The sequence below is a fragment of the Aethalodelphis obliquidens genome, unplaced genomic scaffold (assembly GCF_003676395.1).
Source record: "Aethalodelphis obliquidens isolate GAN/ISIS:26980383/991018 unplaced genomic scaffold, ASM367639v1 scaffold116, whole genome shotgun sequence".
Taxonomy (NCBI): Eukaryota; Metazoa; Chordata; class Mammalia; order Artiodactyla; family Delphinidae; genus Aethalodelphis; species Aethalodelphis obliquidens.
The window spans coordinates 1620605-1643810 of record NW_020838060.1 but is presented as its reverse complement, the minus strand read 5'-3'; the positions used below and the strand labels follow the sequence as shown (position 1 = coordinate 1643810).

General features: G+C 37.9%; 1 protein-coding gene across 1 annotated transcript in view; it reads right to left on the bottom strand.

Moving 5' to 3' along the window:
- Window positions 1-23206, bottom strand: part of SNX27 (sorting nexin 27) — an 84502-nt gene that overhangs the window by 50448 nt on the left and 10848 nt on the right. The window contains 1 exon segment of the mRNA XM_027097841.1: window positions 9915-10146. Coding sequence (XP_026953642.1) covers window positions 9915-10146 — 232 coding nt within the window.

Here is a 23206-nt window from a genome sequence, read left to right as displayed (position 1 = left end):
TAATGGAAATTCTTCAGGCAGAATCAATATGATACCAGATGGAAACTGCAGTTACACAAAGGAATGAAAGACACCAGGAATGGTAAATATGTGCTTGAATATAAAGAAACTCTTCTCATTTTCAATCTCTTTAATTATTTTTTTAATATTTATTTACTTAGGCTGTGCCAGGTCTTAGCTGCGGCACACGGGATCTTCATTGTGGCGTGTTTAGTTGCCACATGCGGGATCTTTAGCTGCAGTATGCGAGCTTCTTAGTTACAGCATGCAGACTCTTAGTTGCCACACGTGGACTCTTAGTTGCAGCACGTGGACTCTTAGTTGCAGCACGTGGACTCTTAGTTGCAGCGTGCGGACTCTTAGTTGCGGCATGCAGACTCCTTGTTGTGGCATGCATGTGGGATCTAGTTCCCAGACCAGGGATCGAACCCAGGCCCCCTGCACTGGGAGTGCAGATTCTTACCCAGTGGACCACCAGGGAAGTCCCCTCTTTAATTATTTAAAGCAAAGACAACAACAAAATATCATGGACTTTATAGTACATATAGAAGTAAAATGTATAACAACAGCACAAAGGATAGAAGGTGGAAATGAAATGTACTGCTATAAAATTCTTATACTAAATGAGAAGTAATATTGTATTATTTGAAGATAATACTTAAAGAGATGTATCCTGTAAATGTAGAACAACCACTAACAAAATAAAATAACAATTATATGGAGATAATATGGGATCATTAAAAATACTCTATTAATCGAAAAGAAGGCAAGAAAGGAGGAAAAAAGGAATAAAGAACACATGAGATATAGATAATAAAGAATATGGTAGATTTAAACCTAACTACATCAATAATTATACTGGGACTTCCCTGGTGGCACAGTGGTTAAGAATCCGCCTACCAACGCAGGGGACACAGCTTCGAGCCCTGGTCTGGGAAGACCCCACATGCCGCGGAGCAACTAAGCCCGTGCGCCACAACTATTGAGCCTGCGCTCTAGAGCCTGCGAGCCACAACTACTGAACCCATGTGCCACAACTACTGAGCCTGCACTCTAGAGTCTGCGAGCCACAACTACTGAAGCCTGCACGCCTAGAACCCGTGCTCCGCAACAAGAGAAGCCACCACAATGAGAAGCCCGCGCACCACAACGAAGAGTAGCCCCTGCTCACCACAACTAGAGAAAGCCCGCGCACAGCAAAGAAGACCCCATGCAGCCAAAAATAAATTAATTAATTTAAAAATAAATAAATAAAATAATTATACTAAGTATGCAGACTATACACTCCAAGTAAAAGACCAAGATTGCCAGATTGCACAAAAAAAGCAAGATACAACTATATGGTGTCTACAAGAAACCCATTTTAAGTATAATTATACAGATAGGTTAAAAGTAAAAGAATGGAAAAGATATCCAATGAAAACAATAACCAAAAGAAAGCTGAAGCGGCTATTAGTGGCTATATGTTAATATTAGAGAGAGACTTCAGAACAAAGAACAATGCAAGAGATGTTTAAGGTGTCAATTCATCAAGAAGACATAATGACTTCATTATACATAAAGAAAAAATGGATAGAACTGAAGATTCTGCTTCAGGTAAACTCTCTATAGACCAACCCTCCCAGTGAACAACTACAAGCTCTACAAAAAATACAAAAACCAATAACCTGAGGATTCTGAATGGTACACTAAAATTGTAAAGGGGAGTCAAAACATGAAGCAATTGACAGAGTTGGGGAGTTTCCTGCTTTTAGGGGATTTTGCCCTGAGAGGTGGCATCAGTCACAAATTAGCATAACTTAAGCAACTAAAACTCCAAGAAAAACTGTGACATCTTTCTGGCCAAAGGAAAGAGAGAAAGGTTCTGGGCAATCATGGATGCCACCAAAATGAGTAGAGAATCCCAAAAGAGACAGAACCAGAAAAGGGGATGCCTTAATTCTGTGAACGAACATCACATACATCTCAGGCTGATCCCTCCCTAAATGATATATACACAAGACAGACTCAAAAGTAGCACAGCAAAAGCTGAAAGAATTGAAATGAGACTTGAAGTGCAACTCACAGAAGCTGACACAGCTTACAGTTAACTGCCAAGTAAAACAAATACATCAATATTCCTCAGAGGAATATCACAGAATCCAGAGTCTACACAATGTAACATTCACAATACCCAGGATACAATCCAAAATTACTCACTGTACAAAGAACCAAGAAGATATGACCCATTCCCAATGAAAAAGACACTAAAAAGAGAACAACATCAAAATGACATAAATATTAAAATGTTCAGACATACACTCAATGGAACAGAACAGTATACAGAAATAAAACCACACGTATACGTTCAACTGATCTTCAACAATAATGTCAAGGTATTTCAGTGCGGAAAGAATATTCTTTTCAACACAAGTTGCTAAAACTGGATACCCATATGGGGGAAAAAAATAACCTTGACCCTTATATCATACAATATACAACAATCAACTCAAAATGGATCACAGACCTAAACATAAGAATAAAACTATGATGCGGCCACTTTGGAAAACAGTTTGGCATTTCCTCAAAAGGTTAAACATAAGAGTTACCATATGACCCAGCAATTCTACTCCTAAGTATTTCTTTCCAAGAGAAATGAAAACAGGTATCCACACAAAAACTCGTACACACATGCTCATACCAGCAATATACACAAGAGGCAAAAAATATAAAGAACCCCAAATGTCCATCAATTGAAGAACAGATAAATTAAATGTGCTATATTCATACAATGGAGTGTCATTTGGCTGATACATGCTACAACATGGATAAACCTTGAAAATACATATGGCTTCACATATATGAAACATCCAGAATAGGCAAATCTATAGAGATGGAAAGTAGAATAGTGGTTGCCTAGGACTAGAGGGGATAGGAGGTTTGGAGAATGATGGCTAAAGGGTATAGAGTTTCTTTTTTTTTTTTTTTTTAAATAAATTTATTTATTTATTTATGGCTATGTTGGGTCTTCGTTTCTGTGAGAGGGCTTTCTCCAGTTGCGGTGAGCGGGGGCCACTCTTCATGGCGGTGCGCGGGACTCTCACTGTCGCGGCCTCTCGTTGCGGAGCACAGGCTCCAGACGCACAGGCTCAGTAGCTGTGGCTCACGGACCTAGTTGCTCCACGTCATGTGGGATTCTCCAAGACCAGGGCTCGAACCTGTGTCCCCTGCATTGGCAGGCAGATTCTCAACCACTGCGCCACCAGGGAAGCCCCTAGAGTTTCTTTTTGAGATGATGAAAATGTTCTAAAATTGTGGTGATAGTTGCACAATTCTGTGAGCATATTAAGAACCACTGAATTGTACACTTTAAATGGGTGAATTTATGGTATGTGAATCATACTTCGAAATAAAGTTATTACAAAATCAGAAAGCTAAAACTATAAAACTTTTAGAAGAAAACAAAAATTTGTGTTCTTGAGGTAGGCAGATTTCTTAGAACACAAAAAGCATTATTCATAAAAGAAAGAAATTGACAAACTACACTTCATCAGAGTTTAAAACTTGTTTTTTTGAAAGACACTGTTAAAAATAAAATAAAAAGGCAAGCCTCAGACTGGGAGAAATATTTTACAAAGCATTTATCTGATAAAAGACTTATATACAGTATACATAAATAACACTTAAAACAAAATAAGACAAACAGCCCTTTTTTTTTTTCGGTACGCGGGCCTCTCACTGTTGTGGCCTCTCCCATTGCGGAGCACAGGATCCAGACACGCAGGCTCAGCGGCCATGGCTCACAGGCCCAGCCGCTCCGCGGCATGTGGGATCTTCCCGGACCGGGGCACGAACCCGTGTCCCCTGCATCGGCAGGCGGACTCTCAACCACTGCGCCACTAGGGAAGCCCCAGCCCAATTTTTTAAATGGGCAAGAGCAGAACAGATACTTTAACAATGAAGATATAAGAAAAGCCATTAAGCACATGAAAATACACTCATCATGAGTCATTAGGCAAATGCAAAATTAAAATCAGAATGAAACACCACTATACTCACTAGAATGGCTAGAATTTAAAAAACTGAAAATACCAAGTATTCAAGAGGTTATGGAGCAACTGGAACTCTCCACTACAGATGAGAATACAAAAACAGTACAGCCTCTTTGGAAAACAGTTTGACAATTTCTCATTTGACCCTGCAATTCCACTTCTAGCTGTGTATGTACTCAAGAGAAATGAAAACATAAATCTACATAAAGACCTACACATTAATGTTATTTCATGGCAGCTTCATTAATAATAGCCCCAAACTGGAAACAACACAAATGGGCAACAACAAGCGAACAGATAAATAAACTGTAGTAAATCCATCCAATGGAATACTATCAGTAATTAAAAAGGAATAAACTATTGATATATGCAACAACATGTATCAATCTTTTTTTTTTTTTTTTTTCTTCAGTACGCGGGCCTCTCACTGTTGTGGCCTCTCCCGTTGCGGAGCACAGGCTCCGGACGTGCAGGCTCAGCGGCCATGGCGCACGGGACCAGCCACTCTGCAGCATGTGGGATCTTCCCGGACCGGGGCACAAACCCGTGTCCCCTGCATCGGCAGGCGGACTCTCAACCACTGCGCCACCAGGGAAGCCCTCATGTATCAATCTTAAAGGACTACACTAAGTGAACAAAGCTAGACATGAAAGACTGCATATTGTATGCTTCCATTTATTTGACATTCTAAAAAAGGCAAAATACAGTAACAGAAAGGTGATCAGTGGTTGACAGAGGCAGTGGAAGGGAAAGAGGACTGACTACAAAGGGGCATGAGGGAACTTCCTAGGACAATGAAATGTTCTATATCTTGATTGTGGTGATTATAAAACTATGTGCTTTAATTAAAACTCATGAAACTAGACATTTAACATGGGTGAATGTTAATGTTAGTAAATTATGCTCAATAAAGTTGATTTTTTAAAAAAGGACAATTAGTAGTTTCATTCCTTTTCTAAGTCTACAGAGGTTCTCGAGGTCTCAGGTAATTCCCCAAAGGTCTCAATATCCAATCTGCTCCATTTTTAGGGCCCAATCTTGATTTCTACTTCTTACATGTCTTATGATTAAAAGTATAGCACCTCTACAAAGGATCATAAGAGACTACTACGAGAAACTATACATCCATAAAATGGACAACCTAGAAGAAATGGACATATTCTTAGAATGGTACAATCTCCCAAGACTGAAGCAGGAAGAAATAGAAAATATAAAGAGACCAATTACCAGTACTGAAATTGAATCAGTAATTTAAAAACTCCCAACAAACAAAAGTCCAAGACCAGATGGCTTCACAGGTGAATTCTACTAACATCTAGAGAAGAGTTAACACCTATCCTTCTGAAACTATTCTAAAAAATTGCAGAGGAATGAACACTTACTAGTACTCATTCTATGAGGCCACCATCACCCTGATACCAAAACCAAACAAAGATATAACAAAAAAGGAAAATTACAGGCCAGTATCACTGATGAACATAGATACAAGAATCCTCAACAAAATACTAGCAAACTGGGACTTTCCTGGTGGCAAAGTGGTTAAGGAACTGCCTGCCAACGCAGAGGACACGGGTTCGAGCCCTGGTGCGGGAAGATCCACATGCCTCAAAGCAACTAAGCCTGTGCACCACACCTACTGAGCCTGTGCTCTAGAGCCCGCGAGCCACAACTACTGAGCCTGCATGCCACAACTACTGAAGCCCACAAGCCTACAGCCCATGCTCCGCAACAAGAGAAGCCACTGCAATGAGAAGCCCGCACACCGCAATGAAGAGTAGCCCCCGCTCGCCACAACTAGAGAAAAGCCCTTGCGCAGCAACGAAGATCCAATGCAGCCAAAAATAAATAATAAATTAATTTTAAAAAAATACTAGCAAACCGACTCCAACAATACATTAAAAGGGTCATACACCATAACCAAGTGGGATTTATTCCAGGGATGCAAGTATTCTTCAACATCTGCAAATCAATGTGATACACCACACTAACAAACTGAAGAATAAAACCATATGATCATCTCAATAGATGCAGAAAAAGCTTTTCATAAAATTCAACATCCATTTATGATAAAATCTCTTCAGAAAGTGGACACAGAGGAAATATACTTCAACATAATAAAGGCCATATAGGGACTTCCCTGGTGGCGCAGTGGTTAAGAATCTGCCTGCCAATGCAGGAGACACGGGTTCTATCCCTGGTCCAGGAAGATCTCACATGCCGTGGAGCAACTAAGCCCATGCACCACAACTACTGAGCCTGTACTCTACAGCCCTCGAGCCACGACTACTGAGCCCGCGTGCCACAACTACTGAAGCCCATGGTCCCGTGCTCGGCAACAAGAAAGAAGAGAAGCCACCACGATGAGAAGTGCACACACCGCAATGAACAGCAGCCCCCACTCACCGCAACTAGAGAAAAGCCTGCGCGCAGCAACGAAGCCACAATGTAGCCCAAAATAAATAAATTAAATAAATAAATTTTAAAATAAAATAAATAAAGGTCATATATGACAAACCCACAGCTAACATCATACTCAATGATGAAAAGCTGAAAGCATTTCCTCTAAGATCAGGAACAAGACAAGGATGCCCACTCTCACCACTTTTATTCAACACAGTTTTGGAAGCCCTAGCCACAGCAATCAGAGACAAAAAGAAATAAAAGGAATCCAAATTGGAAAAGAAGAAACAGAACTGTCACTGTTTGCAAATGACATGATGCTACACATAGAAAACCCTAAAGATGCTACCAGAAAACTACTAGAGCTCATCAATGAATTCAGTAAAGTTGCTGGATACAAAATTAATATACAGAAATCTGTTGCATTTCTATACACTAAAAATGAAATATCAGAAAGAGAAATTAAGGAAACAATCCCATTTACCATCATATCAAAAAGAATAAAATACTTAGGAATAAACCTAGCTAAGGAGGCAAAAGATTTGTATTACAAAAACTATAAGACACTGATAACAGAAACTGAAGATGACACAGATGGAAAAATATACCATGTTCTTGGACTGGAATAATCAATATTGTTAAAATTACCATGACTACCCAAGGCAATATACAGATTCAACACAATCCCTATCAAATTACCAGTGGCATTTTTCACAAAACTAGAACAAAAAATTTTTTTATTTGTATGGAAACACAAAACACCTTAAATAGCCAAAACAATCTTGAGAAAGAAGAATGGAGCTAGAGGAATCATGCTCCCTGGCTTCAGACTGTACTACAAAGCTACAGTAATCAAAACAGTGTAGTATTGGCACAAAAACAGACATATACATCAATGGAACAGGATAGAAAGCGCAGGAAAAAACCCACACACTTATGATCAATTAATCTATGACAAATGAGGCAAAAATATACAATGGAGAAAAGGCAGTCTCTTCAATAAGTGGTGCTGGGGAAACTGGATAGATACGTGTAAAAGAATGAATTAGAACATTCTCTAACACCAGATACAAAAATAAACTCAAAATGGATTAAAGACCTAAATGTAAGATCAGATACTATAAAACTCCTAGAGGAAAACATAGGCAGAACACTCTTTGACAAAACAAAATCACAGCAATATTTTTTTGGATGCATCTTCTAGAGTAATGGAAGTAAAAACAAAAATAAACAAATGGGACCTAATTAAACTTAAAAGCTTTTGCACAGCAAAGGAAATCATAAACAAAATGAAAAGACAACCTACGGACTGGGAGAAAATATTTGCAAATGATGCTACCGATGAGGGATTAACTTCCAAAATATACAAACAGTTCATACAGCTTAATATCAAAAAAACCCCAAACAACACAATCAAAAAATGGGCAGAAGACTTAAAAAGACATTTCTCCAAAGAGACACAGAGGCACATGAAGATGCTCAACATTGCTAATTATGAGAGAAATGCAAATCAAAACTATAATGAGGTATGACCTCACACCAGTCAAAATGGCCACCATTAAAAAAAATCTACAAATAATAAACGCTGGAGAGGGTGTGGAGAAAAAGGAACCTTCCTACACTGTTGGTGGGAATGTGAACTGGTGCCACCTCTATGAAAAACAGTATGGAGGTTCCTTAAAAAATTAAAAATAGAGTTATCATATGACACAGCAATCCGCTCGTGGGCATATATCGGGAGAAAAACTCTAATTTGAAAGGATACATGCACACCAATGTTCATAGAAGCACTATGTACAACAGCCAAGACATGGAAGCAACCTAAGTGTCCATTAACAGACGAATGGATAAAGAAGACGTGCTACATATACAGAATGGAATATTACTCAGCCATAAAAAAGAATGAAATAATGCCATTTGCAGCAACGTGGATGGACCTATAGATTATCATACTAAGTGAAGTAAGTCAGACAGAAAAAGACAAATATTATATGATACCACTTATATGCAGAATCTAAAAAAAATGATACAAATGAATTTATTTACAAAACAGAAATAGACTCACAGACACAGAAAACAGACTTATGGTTAACAAAGGGGATAGTGGGGCACGAGGTTGGGGTGGGGGAGATAAATCAGGAGTTTGGGATTAACATATATACACTACTATATATAGAATAGATAAATAACAAGGACCTACTTGGGAAACACAGGGAACTATCCTGTAATAACCTATAATGGAAAAGAATCTGAAAAAGAATAGATATATATGTGTATGTATAACTGAATCACTTTGCTGTACACCTGAAACTAACACAACATTGTAAATTAACTATACTTCAATTTAAAAAATGGTTAAAAAAAAGTATAGCACCTCTGAAACACAAAACTCTAAATTTTGTGTGTATGGTTCGGAAAATACATAGACCAGACTGACATAAAACCTACATGCTATCATCTCCAGCTAAATTACAGATGCAGTCAAACATTATTTGATCCTTCTGGAACTTTTCAGGCTTCCTTGCTTGTTTTTCTCATGTCCCCATTAAAAAGAATTTACCATAAATATCTAGTAGCTCATTCCTATACAGGGGACAAATCTCAGTTTCAGAGACTGCAACATTAAACAGCAGATCAGCTTTAAACACATGTAGTCTGTTTGCCAATACCTACAGAATGCACTGCATTTTCCACAAAGATTAATGAATTTCTCATTATACCATCACTCCCAAAATAATCAAAGGCAAATAAAGAATACTGCAACCAAGGGAAAAATTAAGCAGATTGGGCTATCAGTTGTAATTAGGTTTTAAAGAACAAACAAAGGCATTTGGGAAAGGGGCTGGCACACATCATCCAGAATTCAAGATGGGCTTTCCTGCATATCTACAACAGCAAGAAACTGGAAGTGTATAAAATAGCCCATGTGAATTGCATGCAGAATATAATGAGGACCTTGGAGAAAACCAGAATTAATCATTCACACAGATATCTCCAAAGAAAATGAAAAAGAACAAGATATGAAGTGGGGTATAGGGCACTTGTAGGTTCTGACATGGACAAACTCTGTATTACCCAAATGTTTTGGAAGACACACCACACTTTAAAATTAATCTTGCTCTATAACTCTACAGAGTCAACAGTGAGAGACTGCTATTAGCAAAGAGATATGACAACCAATAAAAGAACAAACAAAATAAACTCACACATGATTGCAAAAGGCCCAAATCCAAACTTAAAACTGTCTAGAATAAAATGGAGTTATACTTAAGCAGAAATATGCCTCTTCTTCCATTACTGTAGTTCACTCCCTGCAATAAATCAGGGCCAGTGTCTTTTATTTATGTGTAAACCCATATTCCTGGTAGGCAAACTGACCTAGGTGGCAGTCATTTATCCTAGTGCTCTAATATATATCATAAATGATAAGATTGGGAGAAACAAAAGCTAGGTGTTTGAGGATGGAGTTGGGCTGACACTCACCACAAACTTCTCACCATTCTGCTCCACATGTTTGTATGTGGGGACCGATATGGGCACTGCTTGCTTTTCTGTGTAATCATAAAATGACTGTCCCAACGAGTCGTCACTGGGATCTAGGTTATCTGCCTCATGAGGAGGTACAGATAACACTGTCAAGATCAATTCCTTCTCGCCTGCTCGGATCAGGTCCACCACCTGCTTGTGTGTCGCCCCCTCAACATTCACGCCGTTCCTAAGGGGAAAAAGGGAAAAAGACAATCCCATAAACCAGAAGGGTCCAAACACCTTATAGCTCCACCCTCCTGCCCCCACTCCAGTGTCATGAAGTATGAACCACAAAATAAAAAGATCAGTTTGGTTCCAGAAAAGCTGTTTATGTTTTTACAAATCATAATGTGAAAAAGTGTGTGTGAACTTATGGCAGGGGGAAAAAATGGCAACAGGTGAAAGGACCTACCCTTCCTCTATGCTAAAACCTCGCACACAGCCTCAGGAAAACACAAGGGAAGGAGGGTGAAGCTGATGAGGGAACAAAGCTTTTAAAGCCAATTTCCTCATCCTAACTAAGCACGTATACAATACAATAAAGTGGCTTTTAACAATCCTGCCATTTGAACTGTTCTTCGTCCTTTTTAAATTTCTTAGAATTCAGAATTCTGTCAAAAGAAATTTTTCACAAAATATGCTCCCTTAATTTGTAAAGACCCAAAAAGTATGACTTAAGATAGTTCTTTTACATTTGTATCTGATTTCTCCCCATATCTTAAAATCGGTCAACTTAATTTTCCTTTATACCAAGTTTCATCACCTTGGGAATTAAATGATATATATCTTCATACACACTAGTTTCCTCTATCACTCAGTTTTTAAAAAGGCAAGGAGATAAACTCTCTAAAATTTTATTATCTGACCCAACTTCCTTTGTTCTCCCAATCACTTCAATTAGTATCTACTTTTTTTTCTGTTCTGTGCTATCTCACTTAAAGCCCTGTGTAATCAGTTCAAACTAAAAAATGTATCGCTAAGTTTACATAGTAAATCAACCTACGCATTCTCCTTCCTGTTCCACTGTGTATAAAAAGGCTGAAACTAGGAAAAGTACAAGGTTTGGAAGAACAATAATTTTGTCAAGAAAGATGCTGAGTCTCACAAAACTCACTCAGCAAACTGAACTACCTTCCCAGAATGCTGACTCCGCCCATTATCTCAGCAAAAACCACTAGGCAGCTAGCTGACCTGGAGGTTCCCCCCATGGCTATCCCAAGAGGGTTAGGAAATACACACCTGGCCTTTAGTCAATTTCATAAAAGCTTATCTACGCTTTAAACTCTTTTTCACTCTTGTTCCAAACCATTAGGGTTTTTCCTTCCTGCAAATGATGCTAGGTTTAGTAACAAGCCTTCCACAAACTTTTCAATCACTGAATTGTCTGTTGGAGTATGGTATCTGAAACATCCATTTATATAAACAGAACAGGCAGATCATCCAGCTAAGCCTCCTTCCTTATTCTAGGTTTAACAATCTAGCCAGTAAATTCAGTGCTCTTGACATTTCACAACCTAAAATCTAACTTAAATACACACACACACACACACACACACACACACTACAGCAATTTTACAACTGGCTAGCTATAGAAGAAAATAAAGAGCTCCCTCCACTGATGGAAATTTGAGCTTTTAAAATTCAGATCAGGTCAGACCAGTGGCCAGAAAAAGTGGTCAGTTCTTTGATCACAGAGCAGGATGGTAAAATAGAAGAAAATGGGCTTTGGAGCTAGATCTACATGGGTTCAAATCCTGGCCCTGCCAGAACTGGTCTTAAGTCATTTAACCTTTCTTAGCATTGCTTTCCACATCTATAAAAGAGAGACAATAATAAGTCCCTAACAGAGTCGTTGTGAAGATTAATGTAATAAAACATGTAACTTGCCAAGATCAATGCCTGAACACTCATACCAGAAAGTATATTAAGGAAAGAAGTACTATGTATCTATGGGTTATGAAGAGATTTTGGTTAAAGAATAAATGTAAACCTAAAGTTGGGGATTGGTAAAGCATTTCATCTGAATCTTTGACCTAATTACTAGTTCTGGGAAAATATTTTGATGGTAGAAGAAATAAAATGGAAAAGGCAAAAGTTAAAAATCAACAGAGAGAATTTGATCTATCCCTAGGAATCTTAACTCACGAATATCCTTGTTAATTTTTTTTTTTTTAACAAAGTGAGGAAAACTAATACTGTAGAGACTGAAGTAAATATCTTGGATACTAAAACATGATTTTTATGTTAGTATAATCAATTTTATAAGATCAGCATTTGTGAAAAAAGTTTAAGAACTGATGCTCAAATCTTATTTTTCAGCTCCCTAATTTTTCCTAATTTTAAAGGATTTTTAATCTGGACTACTCTGTCGATAGGCTTGGGGGCGGGCGGCGGTCAGTGAACCCCTACAGACTTTGTATGTAAAATTATATTTGTCTACATATATGCATTGTTTTCTGGGAAGAGGGCCCACAGCTTTCATCAGCTTCAAAAAAGGAGTATGTAATCTCCAGAAAGGTTAAAAACTATTGTTTTCAATGCATACCTCCACCCATTCAGTTTTCAAGTTAGAATACACTGTTCCTTGGGTCACTCACAGAAATAAGCCCTGAAAATTGGCAAACTTAAGTGACGCTTACTCCAAAAGCAGGCAGGGAGCAAGGAAGCTTGCTTAGGTTTCACTTCTTTAATAGTAAGACCAAGCTTCAAATTGGCTATCATCCCCAAAACCCTCTTAAAAAAAAACCAAAATAACAACAAAAACAAAAAAAACAGGAAAGAACTACCAGTGTCATATTCTAAACACACTTGCTAATACTTATCTGGTTCAACTGTAGAAGGAATTCTATACATTCCACAATTTAATACAAGCTGGAAATTCCTTAATTCTTCAGAGAATGAAATAGGTCAGTAAAAACCCCAGGATGCCTGATTTCAAAAAGGGCCCTCCCTCAAGAATTAAGAGCCCTTCATAGTCATAAAAATGTTTATATGGGGCTTCCCTGGTGGCGCAGTGGTTGAGAGTCCGCCTGCTGATGCAGGGGACACGGGTTCGTGCCCGGGTTCGGGAAGATCCCACATGCCGCGGAGTGGCTGGGCCCGTGAGCCATGGCCGCTGAGCCTGCGCGTCCGGAGCCTGTGCTCCGCAACGGGAGAGGCCACAACAGTGAGAGGCCCACGTACCACAAAAAAAAAAAAAAAAATGTTTATATGATATCCCCTTTTCCACAAGAATGCTACTATACCAGACTCATATTAGGTGTGGCCCAATTTGGCCGATTCTGAAGACAAAAATGAATGTAAACTATAAATTCTGCAGAAAGGGAACTTTCAGCACTAAAGACTTCTGGTTCAAAGCATGGGTTTTGGAGTCAGAGAGACTTCCGTCTGAATACCAGTTGTGCCATTTAAGAGATGAGACATTTGGCAAATGATTCAATCTCATTAAGCCTCAATTTCTTAACTCATAGAATGGGGCTAATAAGATAACAGAGTTATTGTAAGACCCCAAATGAGATAAAGCTCTAGAATACAGTAATCACTCAATAAAAGGTAGTTATTCATGTGACAGCATTTCTATCAGCTGGGCAAGCAGGTTGGCAGTATTTTGGCCTCCTGATGATACAAACAAACCCTTTCTATGACCAATTTCCCTTGCTTTTCTTTTGTCTTTGTAACATAATCTAGATGGAATTCATTTGAAAATAAATGACTGAGCTCTCAACCAATGATAATAGGAAACACAAGACAGTCAACTTCAAAAGAGAACTACCGCATCAGAGAACCACTAAGTCCTATACCACACAAAAGTAACTACTGCCCAGTAAGTTCTACCCATCAATGCTTTTTCTACAAAGAAAGGCTTAAACACACCATCAAATATTTTCAACAGATATGTGATTAAACAAATACAGTAAAATGTTAATTATAGAATCTAGGTGGTAAACGGGTATTCTCGTGCAATTCCTTCAACTTTTCTGTATGTTTGAAATTTTTCAAAATAAAATGTGGAGAGGGTTTCCCTGGTGGCGCAGTGGTTAAGAATCCGCCTGCCAACGCAGGGGACAAGGGTTCAAGCCCTGGTCCGGGAAGTTCTCACATGCCCTGGAGCAATGAAGCCCATGCGCCACAACTACTGAGCCTGCACTCCAGAGCCCGCGAGCCACAACTACGGAAGCCCGCGTGCCTAGAGTCCATACTCCGCAACAAGAAAAGCCAACGCAATGAGAAGTGCACGCACCGCAACGAAGAGTAGCCCGCGCTCGCCACACCTAGAGAAAGCACGCACGCAGCAAGGAAGACCCAACACAGCCAAAAATAAATAAATAAAATTAATTAATTTTAAAAATAAATTAAATGTTTAGGGAAAAAAGAAGGCAACCAAAAAATCCAACCATCCACAACTAAGACCAAAATTTAGTTTCCTTACGCATCTAGATGATACCCAATTACTTTGTGTCTTCAGCATTGTAAAGATACACTTGATAATTTTAATAAAATGCCCCTCATTTTTTACATAAGACCAAAATTTGACCCCACTGGAGAGGCCTTTAGCTAGCTAACAGGAATGGCTTTAAGTAAGACTTTTATTCAACTAAAGTTAGCCAGCTGAGGAAACTGCAAAGCTAATATAAACACTCCCAAAAAAGCAGGGAAAAAAAGTTCTAAATAGTCAGGATTTGTATACTGTTTATGAAGGAACCTGTATATAATGAAACTAGGTATGGATGGAAGTATGACACAGCCGATCACTATACGTGCCACAGGAAGGAGCCATTCTATGTGGTAAGCAGAATATTATTTTGACCCCCTGTGACACGCAGGAAAGTAATTAAAGTGTAGTTAGTCCCCCAGAGGCAGCCTGTAAAAAACAGACAATAAAGTCCTATAACTGCAAGCAGTAGGAGACACTTCTCAATTCTGTAGGTTAAAACACAACGGCTACATGTTCACAGAAAGGTTAAAATAAAAAAAGTTTTGCCAAGGATGTGGAAGAGATGGAATTCTCATGCATTGCTGATGGGAGCATAAAGCAAAAACAATCCGGCAGTTTCTTATAATGTGAAACATAAACACATTTACTATATGACCTACCAATTCCACTCCTACGTATCTACCCAAGAGAAATGAAAACATGTCCATACAGACAATTATAGTTGAATGTTCACTGAAGCTTTATTCATCATAGTCCAAAACTGAAAACAGCCAAATGTCTATCAAGAGGTAAACAGATAAACTGTGGCACATTCATGCCACAGAGTATTACTCAGCAATAAAAAGGACCAAACTACTGATGCCCACAATATGGATGAATCTCAAAAATACACTGAGCAAAGAAGACAGAAAAGAGTCTGTTTGATTTGATTTCATTTATTTGAAGTTCCGAATAGACAAAACTATTCTATAGTGATAATTATCAGATCAGTGGTTGTCTGTCAGGGAGGGGGCAGGGGTAGGGGGTACAACAGACACAAGGAAGCTTTCTGAAGTAATGTATGTGCTCTATATCTTGATTGGGGTGGTAGTTAAACGGATCTATACTTTTCTCAGATTTAAAACTCTCAAAATGTGTGCATTTGACTGTATGTAAATTAAACCTCAATAAAGTTGATTTTAAAATAAAATTATATAATATCCTCATTTAGAAATGTAAAATAGTCCATCATCAGAGTGAAACAGCCCCTATTCTACTTTTAGATTACTCTGAATTTTTTTTTTGCTGTTATTGATAATGTTGTTATGAAGATCCCAATAGATGAATCTCTACACATATCTGCAGTACAAAATTGTTTAATGGATAAAACACACCCTTTTTCCTTCACCTCCCATATCTTTGTGGAAAATAAGCTAAGCCTTCAATACTTTCACATCTTACAAGCCTATTTCAACAAAATAATGAAGAGAAAATTAAGCCAGAGCTAGTTTTACCCCTACTACTGCTTTGGCCTTTTGTCTTAACCTCCTAAAAACAACAGGACACGTATTTCAAGCCTAGTGTAGTTAAGAATGTCAGCAACAGATGATTATAAAATTAAGCCAGAGAGCAACAGCATCTCTGTCTAGTTTATTAAAGCCATAATGTGAGAAACATCAAACTCACTCAACACTTGATTAATCCTATTGTATTACATTATAAATATAATTGATCTTTTTTAGGAGTCCTAGAATCCCCTTTTTAGATTTTTAAGCATTCAAGGCTGTAAAGCATTTTCTTCTCACAGAGTATTTGAAAAAGAATTTGTCCAGCCAAATAGCTAACATTAGAAAAACTTCTAATAACATTGAAGTACATCAAGCAAATGAACTTACAACTCAAAAAATATTTAAGAAGACTATATGCAAACATGGAAAAGTCCTTATAATATGTAAAATGCAAAAAACAAAGACTATAAATATTGTTTGAGGTTTTTTGCATTTAAAATATAAAAATATCGTCCATTGTGATCTTATGAGCACATAAGATATTTCTGCCCCCAAATAGACACAGTATGTAAACTATGAAAATAGCTAAGTTAGGGTAACTATGGGTAATTTTAAAAATTTAACATAGCTTTTCTATCTTTTCAATTACACAAAGCTTTTTAAACAAACTCCCTATCTTCTCTGCAATATATTTTCTTGGAAATTGGGTGAAGATCTTACAAGTTGGAGAAAAACAGTCCCTTAACTCATCAAAAGAACAACCCTTCCTTTGACTTTTCTCTGGTTCATTGCCCAGTTGTTGAGTACATCTATACTAGACACTAGACTTTAAAAACAAGGAACTACTCTACTGAAATGTAAAGACATGTCCTTTTAAATTTTGCAGTTAAATCATCTGGCTGGCTTAGGTTGACTCCTTTTCATCCACCTCTGCCTCTTTGATATCTAACTTAGGCAAACAATCAAATCACATAACTGACTAATTGTATTAGCAATCATGCTGTACTTTGCCCTTACACTCTGGAGATAAGGGATTCAGACATGCATAAGCAATAAAAATAGCCAAAGGAAGTCAAGCTTGATCGTGTCTGTACCAAAGTACAATGCCAGACCACTAAATACCAAGAACTTTTTGGAATTTTGTTTCAGAAATAATAACATTTTAGAACACCTAATTTACTGACAGGACAAGAGAAGTACAACTAGAGAAAGTAAATGGTCAAAGGTTTCTAAAACGCTTGCATTTTTTCTAATAAACAATCTGGTTAACAATTTTAAAAGCACAAAACTATTATCTCAATTACTCTTAATGTTAACTTATGTGGAAAATGAGACGATGACTACATAAACAGGTAGAAAATGGAAAGCCATTTCACTGGTAATATGCATCTAAAGTCATAAAAATGTTCGTGTTCTTTCAACCCAAAATGGCCTTACTGAGAATTTATCCTAAGGAAATCATCATAATATGAGCTCCATGAGGGCAAGAACTTTACAGTGGCATTTGGACCATTCTCAAGTATTTGTTGAAAGAAATGAAATAATCCTGAACACAGAAAAAGCAAGGTACAAGTATGTTTATTATTTAGGTTGTTTCCAAATTTCTGTTCTTATAAAAAGTCAGCAATAGGGGGAAATGAATGATAAAGAAAATTACAGCAAAACAATTTAACTATAAAGCAACCATTTAAAATTGTAAATATGAAGAACAAAATAATCTGTAAATATGTTTGGGCCACTGTTATGTTAAGAAGTGGATTATAAAAATGCAACTTCTAAAAGATAACACAGGAGAAAATCTAGTGATGGGTATGACAATGAGATTTTAGACAACAAAAATGTGATCCATGAAAGACAAAATTGCTAAGATGAATTTTATAAAAATTAAAAACTTCTGCTCTGTGAAAGACACTGTTAAGAAAAACAAGTCACAGACTGGGAAAATATATTTAGAAACCACATATTTGATAAAGGACTTGTATCCAAAATATAAAAGAACCTTAAAACTCAACAATAAGAAAACAAGCCAGTTAAAAATGGGCAGGGACTTCCCTGGTGGTCCAGTGGTTAAGACTCTGCACTCCCAATGCAGGGGGCCCGGGTTCTAACCCTGGTCGGGGAACTAAGATCCCACATACCACAACTAAGCCCGAGTTCTGCAACTACTGAGCCTGTGCACTCTAGAGCCCATGAGCCTCAACTAGAGAAGCCCGTGGGCCACAAGACCCAGCACAGCCAAATTAAATAAATAAATAGATAAATTTTTTTAATGTATTAAAAAATGGGCAAAACATCTGAACAGACACCTCACTAAAGAAGAAATACAGATGGTAAATAAACATATAAAAGTTACTCGACATCACTCATCATTGGAGAACTGCAAATACCATTAAATACCTATTTGGTTAAAAGAAACACAATAATATCAAATGCTGGTGAAGATGTGGAGCAACAGCAATTCATTCAATGGTAGAACCACTTTGGAAGACAGTTTGACAGTTTCTTAAAAAGCTAAACATAGTCTTACCATAAGATCCAGCAATCACACTCCTAGGTATTTACCCAATTGAGTTGACAACTTATATTCACACAAAAACCTGCACACAGATGTTTATAGCAGCTTTATTCATAATTGCCAAAAACTGGAAGCAACCAAGATGTCCTTTATAAGTGAATGGATAAACAAAAGTGGTACATCTAGACAATGGAATATCATTCAGCTATAAAAAGAAATGAGCTCTCAAGCCACAAAAAGACATGCGGGAGTCTTAAATGCATATTGCTAAGGGAAAGAAGCCAATCTGAAAAGGCTACATATTGTATGATTCCAATTAATTATATGACATTCCAGAAAAGGCAAAGATCAGTGTGCTGCCAGGGGCTTGGAGGGAGGAGAGGGATGAATAAGTGAAGCACAGGGGATTTTTAGGGCAGAGAAACTATTCCCTATGATACTGTAACACTGCATACATGAGAGGATGCACTTGTCAAAACCTACAGAACTTTACCACACAAAGAGTAAACCTTAATGTATGCAACTTTTTCTTAAATCATAGGTTCAGAGAATTCCAGGCTATAACAAGAGACTCTAACTGTATTTCAAATCTTTTTTTTTTTTTGCAGTACGCGGGCCTCTATTTCAAAAAACCTCATGGAAGCGGGTAGGAGGGAAAAGGTACAGACCTAAGTAACTGGAAATGAATGAATTCTGTAAGATTAAAGGCCAAAGGGACTGTACATAAGTACTGTATTCTAGTTAGTAAAGTTGTTTCCCGCAGGGGTACAGGTTAACAATTCTGGTATTACTACACATGTATACTGGAATTGAAAAATTAAGTAAATAAATGGTGGATGTAGGGAGCCAAGTTTCTCATTGTTGGAGTGGAAATGTACAAATCAGCAAGGGGAAGGGGATAAAACATCTATATGGTAATGAAGAAAAGCTATAGACATCAGTAAGAACTCATGTTTAACTTAATATAGATACAGATGGTTACATATAGAAATATTTATAGATATGTGTATATACAGGGGTTAATAAACACTCATATATTTCTTTGCTCTGACAGCTGAGAGGGCCTGAAAGTACACCCTCTTAGCAAGAACCATACCTAATGCCTAGATCTTGGTTTCTAATAACATTCTCCAGTAAAAAGAACCAGTGCCTCTTGGAGAAATGGCTGATTCTAGGACTGGGGCAGGAAACACACAAGATGAGCCTGGAGCACTGTGTAGTACCAGAAAGTAAGGAAGTGCTCAAAAACAAAACAAAACAAAAAAACACACATTGATGAGAGTATGGTAGAAGGGCACAGAAGCCAACTGAAAGAGCTACCAATGGCTGATTCTGGAACAACTGGAGCAACAAAATAAAGTGGCAGTCTCAGATTATACAACCCGAAGTATAAAATTATTATCCACGAGCCCATACTGATATAAATAAATGACAGAATAAATACACAGGGGAGAAGAGACATTCTTCTCCTATGGAGAATTCCAAATAAATTATACAGTTACTACATACTAAAGGAGAAAAGCATAACTTCCCACTCCTTAAGTGTGGGCTGCATATAGTGACTCCTATCCAAAGGGTACAGTATGAAGAGGGGGGAGAGGAGGAGGAGAATAACTTTAAAGTCGAGAAACCTGGCAAACTACTTTAGCCAGATGATCAAGGTCAATATCAACAGTCATAAATCATGATGATAGTATGTACAGTTGATATGAACTGATGAAAATGATACTTTACCTCTGTGACTGTCCTCCCAAAATCACCAAAACTCCAATCTAATCATGAAAAAAAATCAGACAAATTCTAATAGTCAGGCATACAATACCTGACCAGTACTCCTCAAAAGTGTCAAGGTAGGGGCTTCCCTGGTGGCGCAGTGGTTGAGAGTCCGCCTGCCGATGCAGGGGACACGGGTTCGTGCCCCGGTCCGGGAGGATCCCACATGCCGCGGAGCGGCTGGGCCCGTGAGCCATGGCCGCTGAGCCTGCGCATCCGGAGCCTGTGCTCCGTGACGGGAGAGGCCACAGCAGTGAGAGGCCCGCGTACCACAAAAAAAAAAAAAAAAAAAAGTCAAGGTCATCAAAAACAAGGAAAGACTAAGAAAATGTCACAGCCAATATGCGCCTAAGGAGACATGACAACTAAATGTAATGTGGTATCTTGGATGGGATCCCGGAATAGAAAGACATTAGGTAAAAACTAATGAAATCAGAATAAACTATGGGCTTCAGCTGGTAATAATGTATCAACATTGGTTCATTTATTTTAACAAATGTTAAACATGTAACAAATAACCATATATAAGAGAAAAACTGTATGGTGGGAGTGGGGGATGTATATATGGAAACTCTACACTATCTGTTCAATTTTTCCATAAATCTAAAACTATTCTAGAAAATGGTCTATTAATTCTAAAAATTAGATCACAAATTATATGTAACAGTATGACTTCATAACAAATACATTAAAAAAGGACAGCCAAAATACAAAAAGTAGTTGTGTTAGGATGATAAGATAGGTGATTTTTTTTCCTTAGTCTCCAAATTTTCTAACATTACTAATACATTACTTTTATAATTTAAAAAATGAATTTTATACCACTAAACACCTACTAGAATGACCAAAATCCAAAACACTGACAATACCAAATGCTGATGAGGATATGGCTTAACAGGAACTCTCATTCATTGCTGGTGGAAATGCAAAAGGGTATACTTTGGAAGACAGTTTGGTGGCTTCTTATAAAAATAACATACTCTTGGGCTTCCCTGGTGGCGCAGTGGTTGAGAGTCCGCCTGCCGATGCAGGGAGCACGAGTTCGTGCCCTGGTCCAGGAGGATCCCACATGCCGCGGAGCGGCTAGGCCCGTGAGCCATGGCCGCTGAGCCTGCGCATCCAGAGCCTGTGCTCCGCAACAGGAGAGGCCACAACTGTGACAGGCCCGTGTACCGCAAAAAAAAAACAAACAAACATACTCTTACCACCTGGATCCAGCAATTACGCTCTTTGGAGTCAAAAACTTTTGTCCACACAAAAACCTGTACACAGATGTTTATAAGCAGCTTTATTCATAATTACCAAAACTTGGAAGCAACCAAGATGTCCTTCAGTTGAGGAATGGATAAACTGTGGTAGATCCAGAAGACAATGGAATATTATTCATCACTAGAAAGAAATGAGCTATCAAGCCATAAAAAGACATGAAGGACACTTAAATGTATATTACTAGGTGAAAGAAGACAAGGCTACATACTATATGATTCCAACTGTATGATAATCTGGAAGAGGCAAAAATATGGAGACAGTAAAAAGATCAGTAGTTGCCAGGGCTTAGGGGGAGAGAGGAATGAATTGGCAGAGCATAGAGGATTTTTAGGGCAGTGAAACTACTCTGTATACTACAATGGCAGATACTGTCATTACAAATTTGTCCAAACCCATAGAATATACATCACCAAGAGTGAACCCTAAAGTAAACTATGGACTCTAAGTGACAATGATGTGTCAATGTAGGCTCATCAATTCTAACAAATGTACCTCTCTGGTGGGGGAAGTTTATAATGGTGGAGGCTGTGCATTCTATGGAGAGCCCTAATTCACAAACCCTTACCGAAGCCTTTTTTAAGTAGCAAAAGCAAAATTCAACATTTATACCAATATTTTAAAGCACCTACATCCAAAAATTTAATGCTGGGCAAAAGAGAGTACTAATAACGATAAAGTATGGCCCTGGCAGGGTTGAGAAACTGAGAGGTATGTCAATCAGCATCTAGTCTTCCCAAAGAGGGAAAAAAGAATAAATAACGTGTCAAATAAGCTGCTCACCATTACCTTTGGCTGGGTGTTCTATTCACAAAGAATGCTGCCTGAGGCAGGAAAAGTACAAATAAGCATCATCTGTCTTTCGACCATAATACCTCCAGCCACAAGTAACAAGGGTTTACTACTTGGGAAGGAGTAATAGATTCCTCAAAACTTCTAGTTCCAAGGCAATCAGGAAACAAATATAATCTACACAGGTAGACTTATTTCTAAATAAACGAATCTTGTCATTCAATAAAAAAAAGTATAATAAGGCTTAAGGTTTTAAGGTATTTTAAAAATCAATATAAAATTATAATCGAGCTATTCAGAAGTTCATTTGTTATCTGATAATTATCTGTAAAGCCAATGTAACAACTTGACACCAAGAGTAAAACAAACTTGTTCATTTCCCTCCTAATAAAATACAAAATTCTAGTCTTAGGATTTTAAAACAGCCTCCTATATTAAAATTACTAAGGCTTTGGATCTGTGCTCCACAGGGCCAGGACACAACTAGTTTACACCTTTTATCCTAGCATAATTAATGGGCCCCTTTCAAGTGTCTTGGTCTGGACAATAAACTATACAGTCCTCCTAGTTTTAGTACATTTTGTGTCTGGAAGACTCCTGTGAATATGCACATAGTCTCTAGGCACTTGCATTACTAGTTTAGATAACTAAGGGCAGAAGAGTACTTATGGCGGCTTGGAGGAATTGCTCTAAACTTGTTCATCCCATTGTGGTGAGGCAGGACGGGGGGAGGTTAGGGAGGAGGAATAAGAATCAGGTCAACTATGCTTAAGAAATAACCTAAGGCTGCCGCTTTCTCCACCAAACCTAAAATTCCTTAGTGCAAAGACTACATGTCATTCAGCTTCCTATCCCCAGTGTCTAATATTGTATGTGTCATGTAGTAAGCACTCATTAAAAGTTTTCCCTGAGTGAATGAAAAAAATTATTAAGATTAGCACATAAACTCAATACTGGTTTTCCTTCATGCACTTCCATA